This window comes from Rhopalosiphum padi, chromosome 2 (assembly GCF_020882245.1).
Source record: "Rhopalosiphum padi isolate XX-2018 chromosome 2, ASM2088224v1, whole genome shotgun sequence".
In the NCBI taxonomy this organism is placed as follows: domain Eukaryota; kingdom Metazoa; phylum Arthropoda; class Insecta; order Hemiptera; family Aphididae; genus Rhopalosiphum; species Rhopalosiphum padi.
In genome coordinates, this window is record NC_083598.1 from 45,752,898 (window position 1) to 45,765,846 (window position 12,949).

The window sequence follows — 12,949 nt, forward strand, 5'->3', positions numbered from 1 at the left end:
TTACAGCAAAATCAAAAAATCGATTTTGTCAAAAAGTGGTTATGCGTAAAAATTCTCGTTTTTCCGTAATTTTTTTAAGGTTTTTCCCGACGCTTTTGAAAACTATTGGAAATTTTTTACTTTTGACCCCCCAAAGTACCAACTAGATGAATTTTCCTTTTCAAAGAGGGGCTGAAGTAAAAAATCTAAGCATTATTACTACTCCAAAAAGTGATGACAGACACAAAAATAATAAAAAAATAAAAAAACCACACATCATTGTAAAATCAATACATTGATCACTCCGTTCAGAATCTAAAATTAAATAAAAATCATATACGATAGTGCCATCTAGTGCCAGGATTAAAATAAGCCAACTTAGTACCTAACTAACCAATAAACTTAAATGGATAATGTCTTAAATACTGTAATTACATAGTACATAGTCCACATTATGAACTACTATAATATAGAGGTAGTGAAGTACAGTGCAAGTTCTTCTTTAAAATAAAATAAACGTAGTGGTGTATTTGCAATAAATTATATCATCGTATTGGTTAAAGTGTTTCAAAGTTACCATTTTTTTTTCATTATAGTGCTTGCATAATAGTTTAAAATTGGTAAGGCATATTAATAGGTATGTGTTTGTTAATATAAATACCTACTTAAAAGTAAAAATTAACATTAATAATGAAATGAAATTTTAATATTTAAAATTATGTAGTTATCTGTAAACATTTTAATAAGTGTAATAAGAACTTATCACTACCTACATCATTTGATCCTGTGGGAGATTAAAACTTGTGCATAAGTATACCATAAAAACATCATTGAACATTTGAAAGATTTAACCTAAGCTGTTTAATATTTTGTAAAAGAGATAGGTACCTATTATCATTAATATTAAATACTTCAGTCTATAAACTATGGTATCATATAGGTACCTAACTAGACACTTCATTATTTTTTAATATTAAAAAAATAACATTACATATTAGTTGTTATAACTACTAAAAAATATAAATTGTTGAATATCTGGTTCTATAATTTTAACTAAACAATTATTGATATATCTATACATTTCAGTAATATTAATAAAAAATAATAATAATAATATTAATACTATTAAGAATTTAAAGTTATAAATGTCCCCACCTACTTAGAATTGTAAGTCCAAAAATCCTAAAACATTGTTAAAGTGTCAACAGTTTTTAGATCTCTTGCACTACCCAGTCAATAATTTAATAGTAGATACCTATTTTACGATCTTGACACCCAACAATAATAATAATAATAATAATCTAATTATTACTAAAATTATGTTACAATAGACTATAATATAAACCCTTCAGTTTCAATTAGAATAATATATGGTTATAACTGTTATAACTTATAAGTAAGGTTTGGTTTCGTATTCAATTATATATTTTTATCAACATGGTTTGATGGGAAGAAGTATGGAAAATCTGTGTAAGTTTAAATGCGAAGAAAAAACATATTTTGCTAAATTTTTTGTTTTTATTTTCGTTGTAGAATATGTCAACTACTATAAATTAGTTGTTAATTTATCAAAGTGTGATAATGTAATGTTATACATTTATTTATTTTATCGTTAGTTAACACGAAATTGTATTTGTTTGATTAAAATCGTTGGTTATAGATTTTTTTAAATTTCAAACTTAAATTACAATTGGAAAGTGATTGCTATAGAAATATTTTTATTCTCTAATGTCATAATATGCCATATAGTTGTTAAATTTATATTATCTATAACCAATAAACTAAGTTTATTTTTACTAAACTTCAATAAAATGTAGTGTTTAATTTTTAATAATTACGGAAGGAATAATTATTTTATTTGTTCTTATTCGCTTATATAATTATTTTTCTTGTTATATCTTTTAGCTATATCAATACATTTATTGTATTATTAGTTCAAAAAAGTGAGCAGAAATATTATTTCATAACTAAAAAATAATTATTTTCAACGTATTATTTAATTTTGAGAAAACGTTGGATATTATTATATATTAGATGAGCATTGAGCACTAATAAAAAAAATAAGAATGTTTCAATTGTGTATTTCAAGGTTTTCCTATACGTACATGCATATTATTTTAAGTTTTAAGAGCTTAAAAATTCAGATTTTAGTTATAAGATATAATATAATACAAAAATTCGGAAAAATAAAAAAGACACATCACTTAATTTATAAAACTAATATTTTAATTTAAGGCACAATTCTTTAAAAAAAAAAAAAACATGTAAATCATAAACTAATGAAAAAAATAATATTATATCATTGAGAATGGTATTAATTGTAAAGTTATTTATCTACAGTGATATGTAAATAAATAAATATTGATCATAAATTATTATATTTAAATATTTAAGTGGATAAATTAACAATAATTTTACTGTGATGTAAATTAACAAAGTTGATCATAAAAGTCAATAATAGTCTTTCTGTGTAACTTAAAAGCTCACTTTAAAATGCGACCAAACAAGCTTGGTCATTTAATTATATATAATATAGTGAGAATTATAATCATTATTACAATTCTTATTAAATTAAATAGATTAAGTAAACTCTATAAGTAAATGTTTGTGTGTTGCATGTGTGTATCATGTGTAATGATCTCAGCCATTAGGTTTAAGCCTTGAGCCCGATTTCTTCAACAAGCTTATCGACAATTTCGATATATTTTGTTTTAGCCTCATCGCTGGTTATTCCCTTCTTCGAGTTCCATGCTTCCCATTTGGCCTTTGCTTTGAAGTCCAAAAACCCAGGTTTGGCTACGTAAAATATAAAAAATTGTTACAACGTTACACATAATATCTAGGTATATGTTTGTATCAAATCTTTTTACCTGTATTTACATCGCCGACCGTTGATTGCTTGAAGTACGCATAGAGTTCCAACAAATTGCTGTCGCTGGGAGTTTGATTCAAGTTCTTCACCTTATCAACTGCTTCGTCAAAAGACTGCAAATACAAAGAATTATAAATGTGCATAATTATATCAGTAAGCTATAAGGATATATCTTAGATTTTATAGTGTTAGTGTCACACTTATTGGCATAATTTCACTAATGTTGTGTACACATACACACAACAAGGACACAATTATTGGTATCGCAGATGTAATAATTATGTCATAGACCTAACTAAGTAACTAAGTAATTTAGTATAAGGTCTACGAATCATGTAAATAATAACAAGTATCTTTGGTATAGCATCGAGATTATGCAACAATGGAAAATCAACAGGTCAAAAACGGTGCTTGTAAACGTAGACAAAACTTCACGAACACGTTGTTTTTGTGTTCATAGAATATTACATAATAATATTAACCTGTTAATATCACGGCGATCGTCGAAGCGAAATAAACGAAATAATATGATTGAATGCGATTTATCGTAGACACTTACCATGGTGCGGGTTTCTGGTAAAGGATGGGTATGAGCGATGGCGGAAGTGCACGTCAGCAAAACGTCTGCGGAGTACGAATCTGTGACGGAGACTGCCAGCAAAGTGAGCAAAGTCTGTGAACGGTGAACTGCAGTGAAGAGTTTAAAAGTCGGACAACGATTGTGGACTGCCGAGTGGTTGGTGATAACACCGTTGATAACGGTTGCGGTACCTGCTACGTATTATAGTGCATACGCGATCGGCGGTGGTGGCGGGGCGGCGGCGGCGGCGTCGATCGTAGAGAGTTGTACGTGAATATCATTATAGCGTGTTTCGTATACTTCGCTTACGTGTGGAGTGTTGGTCGGGGACGATGTGTTCTGACATTGGAACGAGAAAAGGTCACACGCGAGCGACGGTTAGAACACACACGTATGGGTAATAAATTTAAAAATAATATATTTAGGTGGTTAACCGGTTAGACGGATGTTACGTTATTATTGCATATAGGTACCTACCTCGCCAAGACGCGTGTGTGCTCGCCGATTTAATACCATTTCGATATCGTGTACAATATTATTATTGAACCTATTGCGTTTTGCTCGTCATCATCCGAAACTGTTATTTCACCTACACCGAAAATTATAATAAATTATACATTAATTGGGTATTATTTATGATCGTATAAGACTATTAATAATATGTATAGAGAATTGAGATTCGACGAAATCATCGAAATATTTTGTTTTTTATCACTGTTTATTGATTTAATATTGATTTATGTCGGATCTTATATACCTACCAAGTGCTCATCCCGTTAATTTATAATAAATAAATAAATATTGTTTAAATATTATATTAAATACATTTTTTACGTGGCAATCATGGCATATTTAAAAAAAAAAATTTACGATTTTTTTCTGGTCAAAATGGTAAAATCAAAAAATTCCAAACAATTGGTTTCATTAAATACACAACAAAGTTAGGCTTATTATTATAATAGGAATAATTGTATGTGCCGATTAACAAACATGATAATAGTAGGATCTAATAGGAAATCCGGTGTAAGATAAATATAGATCATTTCTAATTTTTTTTAAATCGTGATTATATAAATATTGAAATAAACTTGTTCTATATTTCTATAACAATATTTAATAATCAAAACAATGATATGATAATATGAATTTTGAACGATAGGTACCACGAGCTAATGGTGTATCGAGTACACCTATTGTATACGGTGTGTGCTCCGTTACAAACCTACGTTTTATATGAGAACAAACCGATCATCGATCAGTAGAGTAAACTAACTTTTATACACTAAAATGTTACATTCTACTAATTAATATAAGTCAATTTTAGATAAGACCTAAATAATCAAGTTGCCTAAATTCATGGTTATGTAGTTATGTCATCAACTATATTAGGTATTATGTACTTTTGACAGTGCGTTGCAGTCGTTGCACTATCATGATACATCGAAATTTGACGCATTATATCAACTAGTGTCTAGTAATAACTATAATAATATTGTTTACATGCAGTGACATTCTCTCTTTAAAAGTATGTTATATTATTGTTAGTTGTTACAATTGCAACTATCACTGTGACTGTGTGGACTCAGGCGTGATATGATGAGATCAGCGATTATATACGTACCTAGCTCAATTTGTCTATGTAATATGTTCATGTTCTATATATTATATTATGTAAAAACGAAGAAATGTAAAGTATAGTTGTAATAATATACTATGAACTATATTTTCTCAGTGTATTTATTTAAAAAATACATAATATGTCACAGTGGTGTATTAACGGAGGAGATTAGAGAGATAAATCTTCCCCCTTTAAGATTCTGAACGGAGTGATGAATGTATTGATTTTACAATGATGTGTGTTTTTTTTTGTGTCTATTATCACGTTTTGGAGTAGTAATAGTGCTTTGATTTTTAACATCAGCCCCTCTTTGAAAAGATAAATTGAATCTAATTGGTACTTTGGGAGGTCAAAAATAAACAATTTCTAGTAGTTTTCAAAAGCGCCACGAAAAATCCTGAAAAAGTAACGGAAAAACGAGAATTTTTATTTAAGCATAACCACTTTTTGACAAAATCGATTTTTTTATTTTGCTATAACTCAAAAACCAATCATTGTAAATACTTGAAATTTTTATCAAATGTTTATATTAATGTTATTGATTTATGATTAAATTTTCAAATTATTTTGACTTTTTTTAAGCTATTTGCAGATAATTAAAATTTTTAATTTTTCTACATTTTTTTTCTCGAAATGCCTATAAAAAAATTTGGCTTTCCCAAAAATCTTTAAAATTGAGTACAAGGTTTATTATAAGTTGTACTTATCGTAGTAAAAAAAAATCAATTCACAATTTTTGTTTATAAGCATTTAAAGTTCAAATGTTCAAAATTTTGAAGTTGAAAATTCGTAAAATATTTGTGATTTATACCCAAGGTTAAAAAAATCAATATAAGGTTGTGCAAAAGTTTTCCTTCAAGTAACTGTAAAAAAAAATTAATGAGCGTATGAAATTTAATTTTTTACAAAATTGCATAAATTTATTTCTTTAAATAACGATATTATATTAAAATTTAAATATATGTAATAATATAATATATCTTACTAATATCCTAGACTGACAAATTATCTCCGTTCAGTTTTTCGTATACAATGATACCTGTCATTGCATTCAAATTTAACACATCCATTATAGTGACCTACTCTCCATCTCTACTATACAGTAGAGCGATACCCACTTGCCCATGCTTTTTTTTTTTAATGGAAGTAATAGTAGCATAATATTTGACACTGAAGAGCCCTCATCGGAAGATGAAAATAATCAACACTAATAATATAAAACTTAAAACTACGAAACTGTGATCTTCTTTAGGAATTTGAAATTTCTAACTATATATACGTGTTTTGTTTGTTATTTGTTTGACTTTGTGTGACGTTTTGCTTTTGTGATTTGACATTTTGATGTCATATGATTAACTTTATAAATATGATTCAGAAAAATGTATGTTTAAAATTTTGGACGAAACCATATTGAAAACTAAATGCGTATATGCTGTAGTGACTATATTAGCGGTTGGTACCCAAACTTTTTTAATTATCGCAACCCCAAAAATAAAAATAATTAATCGCACCTTTTAAGGGAGGCGCGCTTACAAAACTACTAGACTTTAGTAATATTACAATGTACACAATCTACATTACATTGTATATACGAATATACGTGTATTTATATTTATTATTAATATCTAAATTAGTTATTATTCCAAATCATAATAAATTATAATATAGGAATTCTCCATAAAAATACTTCTAAACTCGTTACTTATATAATTTTACATAAACTCAAAACTAAAACTATTTTTTCTAAAAATACATTTTATTACAAATATGATATAAATCACGGAACGAAATATTATCTCATACTAATTACAGTTTTATTCCGAAGCTTAACAGTGTTTTTTAATTAATGTTATACATAAATCAAAGCTAGTTGAATTATTCGCAATATATGTAAAAAATATAAAAATAAAATCCTAATAATTACTGAAACAATAAATTCCTAGAACTATGTAATATTTTATATTATCTATTAATTATATGTATCATCATATATAGTTATTACTTTATTAGTAAAAATAGTAAGTACTCGTATATAGGTTTATAATAAATAATAAATAACTTTAATTTTAATAAGTAGAAAAATAAATTCAGTCTGGAATACTTGATACAATATTTATGTATTTTTTGTCACATAATAAACGTCCATAGAAAAAAATATCGAGATAACTTATAAATTATAAGCTCTATAAATTATAATATTGTATAGACTATAGAGTAAACTGAATAAAACAATCACTGATAATTATTGGTAAATAATTTATAATTTATCAAAGATATATTTATATAGTGTATAATATATTAATATATATCTGATGTATTATTAGTTCTAGTTGTCTGATACATTTAAATAGACCTTATATGTCTAGATACTTATTTATATAGTTAAATACTGCATACGTCTTAGTCATAAACACAGACAAATAAATTAAATATTGAAATAATAATAATGTAATACACAAGCCATGTACGTCTGAAATAGTAGTATGCTATAATATGTCTGTGAATATTTTAGTAAAGGAAAATCAAATAAGTTTTTATTAAATGTAAGTTTGTTTTGGTAGGATATTTACAATCCTATTTAAAGTTTAAAATAAATATTTATAGACTATTGATTTGTGTAGTGGGATTTAATGGGATATTTACGATTGTGGGGGAGATATGGTTGGGATTGATTAAAAATAATATTTTTCCGTATCAATGCTCAATAGATAATAGTACTGATTAATAAATCGTTATAATGTATATACTATATATACATAATTAAATATAAATACTAGAAGTTTTTAAGTATAAAAATATTGTATTTTATAGTAATATATTATTAATAGAGTACAACTAAATTTCAAAAAAAAATATATTAACATTGGTATTTATTTATTTATATAGATATAAATAACATGGCTTTATAAAAAAAACTATTTAGATACTATTGAATCATTTACTAACAAATAAATTATGAATTTTTATAAAATAATAGATTTTTTTTTGAAATTATTATTAGTATAAATCACAGCAGCTCCTATGGTAAAACATATTGTAGGCTGAAAATATAAATATATCCTAGCTATTTAATACTGTTAGCTTTTTAATAAATAAAAATAACAGTAAAAGTAAACATCGTTCAATCGATTATCAATTTTCTTTATCACTTAAAAATTAATACCAATTGTCTATTTTCAAAAAAAAAACTAAAATATGTGTAAAATATCAAAAACAATAAAATATTCTTTAATTTCGCTGCAAAGTTGTTCTTAGTTATTCTTCCCCCTACCCCCTTACCGAGTTTTACCACGTCACCGTTTTTACATTTTGTAGATGAATCCTGGACATCACTTTTGTATTGACAAAAAAGTTCAAATAATAAATTCAAGTTGTGACTGATGAACAGCAATGGAATAATATAGCGTATACAATAAAAATAAGCTTTGTAACGATACGAACCAATCGAACCATAGTGTGATTTAGAGTAAAAAATCTAACCATTATTCATATATTATACGTTTATATGCCATTATATAAAATATACAAAAATCTTCTTATTTTTCTATAAAAGTCATGAAAAGCTGATTAATTATTGAATTACATTTTTACTGGTAATTAAATATTATTATGTCGATACACACTACACTAGACACTAGTTCAGATATCTCTATGTATACCTGTGCACATTTTCACTTATGTATATTGTATAAATATCTCCTTTACTATATTGGCTACATCGCTATATAGGTTATACATCTATATTAAAAGAAACGATAAAAAATCAAATCAGAAATAACTGTGTTAGTTTACTCACGAGTATAGATAACGGCATAACGCATCGCATCACATGATGCATAAAATATAATAATTAATAATGTAACATCGTTACTTGTTTGTTGGGTATTGCAACCTGTAGGTACCCTTAACCCTTAACGGCCTTAACCTGTATTGTTATTGTTTTATTTTTATTTTATTCTACTTGATATCGGCGCTATCTATGTATATAATAACGTTTCAATAATAGAAAGAAAAATATGTATTAATTAAAAAGTCTATCTCTTATTACTAGGAATACTAGAACAAACATAAATATGAAAATAAATATCGAAATTCAAAGGATTTAAGTATACATAATATTATGCAGAATGCAGTAGATTTCAATAATAGTTAATAAATAATTTAGTAGTATTATGTTATAGCGTGATACTAATGATACACTTCTATAATTCACTGTACTATTTATACTATTTACTATTTAGTGTATTTACAGTGTACACTGCTAATTGCTAAACATAATTGTATTTCCATTTAGAAACAAAAAATAACAAATAAATAAGTAGGTAAATAGCGACTGTCAACTAATATTAAATATACATTATAATCATCAATCGCTCATCGGGTTTACTGTAGTATACATTATATCATTAATATACTTATCTATAGAAGTATAGTACCTATAACTGAAATTTGATATGAATTTAATTTATCACACGATTTTGATTATTATTTACATTCAAACGTTTTAATATATAATAATTAAAATGAGTACATTGTACTTACGTCCTGCATATTTTGTTTTCACAAAAAAAAAATATACGTTTTTTATACATTCAGGCTATAGCAGATAATAATATTGATTAATCTCATCTATACTCTATATTCTATAAACTATAAATCTATAAATAAACACGTTAATGGAGATAGAAGTTAGCATTCATATCATCATACTCGTATCACATTTAACGTGCGAGCTACCATTTATTTTGGTATGTTGTCATTTATGTGTATAGGTATTTAAAAATAATTAAAAATCAAAAACATTAGGTATACCGCATACAGCCAGACACGTATACAGGGGGTGGATGTTCAACCCCCCCCCCCGATATATTTTCGAGTAACGAGGAAAAAATTGTTTTATTATGTTGCGACACAATTTGTATTGCTAAATTTTGTAAATCCCCCCCCCGAAATTTTTTTTGTATACGTGCCTGCATACAGTCGTGTAGGTATTTATTCATATTTTATATACATACGTTAAAAATTGACTATTACTAATACAGTACCTATACATATTACATATAAATTGTAAACGTATATTCAATATGATAGGATGCACAATGGTTGGTACAACAAATTTTGTATTTTCATTATTATACCACAAACAGGAGTGATTACAATTACAATAAACTGGTGTAACAGGAACTCAGTATAATATATACATGCAATCGGCTATGGATAATAATCGTGAAGCTGCGTGTAAATGAAAATGAATATAATATGATTGACAATCATTGATAACGAATTTATGATATCGACAGAGCTTGGCAAAATGTATTGTCTATCAAAATCCAAATTCATCGTATAAAAAATACTAGAATTAAATCCTTTAAAAAAGAATACATTCAAAATATTTTGTTAAAAAGGGGTACTTTATGAAGCTTCTATTTGTATTGTTGTTGTAAAACGGATTTGTACCTCCCTAAGCATGTTATAGGTTACTGTACGCCTACAATTCAACGAAAAAGTTATAATAACTCATATAAATTAGATTAACGTGTTGTGTGTCATTTAATCATGTAATTTCATTGAATGCGTGAAACGAGTTGTATTTTTTATGATGAAACTATTTTTTTAAATGCTGCCAAACATAGTAAAATATTAAATACAACTAAAACCTACAAATAAATATAAATATAAATAAACTACAAATAGTTTAGCTAAATAAAAGTATTCCATACGAGTATTTCAACTTTGTACACACCATTTTTTGGCTAAAAAATAATTATTTTACTGACAGTTTATTCAAACACAACCTGTATTGGCTGTATTATTGTTATATTTATGTCGTGCGTAGAGCAGATTTCTATAAATGTCTATTTGTGTATTATTTTAATAGTTTACAGTTACCGGAATTAAACCAGTCTGAAATCTAAATTGCCCTTCCTCTCTTATTATTACGTAAATGTTGCTTTATCTGCCACATACTTCATGTTTAGAAAGTCGAAGCATCGAGCGAATAGATAGAGATAAAATCCTAAAAAAATAAATTAATGAGTCATACATACGTAGTTTGTCGGCTATAATAATAAGAAAGATAATAACGAGCAACGGCATCTTGAGTCATGACGTTAAACATAATATTATAATGTGGGAATCTGCATAGCTTATTTATATGCAACTATTTATAAAGAGCTGTGTGCAAAATAATAAAATACTTCACTAGGCTATTGAGTTATTTGTGTCAACATAAACATTCCTAATAGTGAAAACTTTAAAATTAGACCTATCTTTGTTTAATGATTTGAAAATGTGTATAATAATGGTTATACATAAAATCGACACATAATAATATATTGGACCAACTAATAATATTGAGTTCGTAATCGCATTTTTTATGAAGAATTATGGAACCATCATTAGATTAATCTAAATATTTTATTCAAAATATGATAGTAGTATTATAACAATACACTTAGCCAATACACTTGACAAAAATGTTGTTTTATAATTTTCAGAAATTCTCAGTTATAACATAACAGTCATATTATTTTTTCATTAAAATAATTTTGTGTCGTAGTCATAATCGATAGTAGTTAAGACAAAAAAAATTATCTAAAAATTTAATTTTTCTATGTAATATTATAAACTATTTGAATTATACATATGGTGACTAGACGTACTAATTTTCGTAGGACAGTAAACTCTTTTTTGATGCACGTCCTAGTGTTCTTAATAATAGTATTAAGTACATAAAATTGTACTCTTTTTTTGAAAATATTATGGGCTAATACATGTTTATGATTTTTATAACTCGGTAAAATTTATATTTTATGGTTCGAGCTAATGCAATCTAACATGGCATAGTTAATTTAATTTGTTATCTGATAATATGTTTCCTATATATTAACAAAGTTTTGTATTTACTTATTCAAATTTTACATATGGTATTTTTACCAAAAAAATGTAATTTTTTTAAATTTTTTATCTGGTCACCATAATTATACATACAAAATATAAATAAAAAAAATAAAAATAAAGTCCAAAGTTGTAATATATTATTTGTATACAAAAAATATTAACTGTAGAAACTTGATATATTATTAAACCGATTGTCATTCAATGACATTTTAAAAATATTTAAGCTATATTACCACTATAAGACGATCTATTCATGGTGTTCTGTATTACGTTAGTAATCTAATATAAATATGATATTATAATGTAATAGACTAATGACTTTTATGAAATATACTTATATGAAGTTTTTGTTGAAAATAGTTCAACATACATCGCTATACCATTATATTATGTAATATGTAAATATTATAAATAAACAATAAATTTTCCTCAGAAATACAGACTGACAATCTGTCCACTTAGAATCATTTTTCGATTTATAATTTTATTAAAATTTAACACAACTATTATAGTGGACCAATTCAATGGAAATGTATATAATATAAAACCTACTCTATAGTACCTATATGTACGAGTACGACATACAGCAGAGGTTAGAGTTCTTTTATTTTTTTATTTTAAGTTAACTGAATACAACAAAACATATTAAAATGTAAATGGTCATTATTATATCAATATACCTATTACCTAATAATAATTACAATAATAATGAAAATACTCACAAAATAATGTTCAATATTATACTTATCAATATTTTATCAATACTTAATACATATTAAATACAATTAATGAGAGCATAAAATAAAAAACTATACACATTCTACGGTCCTTTAAAATTTAAAAATTTAATTTATGAAATCATTCCTTACCTTTTCTACGGAATACAGCTTTATACGGTTTTAAATAGAAGAATGGACTACCTCCTTAAAAGTTCAAATTGTTCAATCGTTTTTAATATTGACTACCTATTGATGTTGTTACATATTATTGTACATTAATA

General features: G+C 25.9%; 1 protein-coding gene across 1 annotated transcript; it reads right to left on the reverse strand.

Moving 5' to 3' along the window:
- Window positions 1-2,040: 2,040 nt before the first annotated feature.
- On the reverse strand, window positions 2,041-3,594 carry LOC132922288 (acyl-CoA-binding protein). The gene is made up of 3 exons (XM_060985723.1): window positions 3,411-3,594; window positions 2,850-2,964; window positions 2,041-2,775 (listed from the first exon to the last, which is right to left on the reverse strand). Exons 1-3 carry the CDS (start codon window positions 3,411-3,413, stop codon window positions 2,633-2,635), a joined length of 261 nt encoding a protein of 86 aa, XP_060841706.1. The 5' UTR covers window positions 3,414-3,594; the 3' UTR covers window positions 2,041-2,632.
- Window positions 3,595-12,949: the final 9,355 nt, after the last annotated feature.

What these genes read in the sequence shown, in the direction of transcription:
- LOC132922288 (XM_060985723.1), bottom strand. An exon ending in GGTCGGCGATGTAAATACAG is followed by an intron (nt 2,776 to 2,849) that starts GTAAAAAGATTT and finishes TATTTTACGTAG; the next exon opens with CCAAACCTGGGTTTTTGGAC.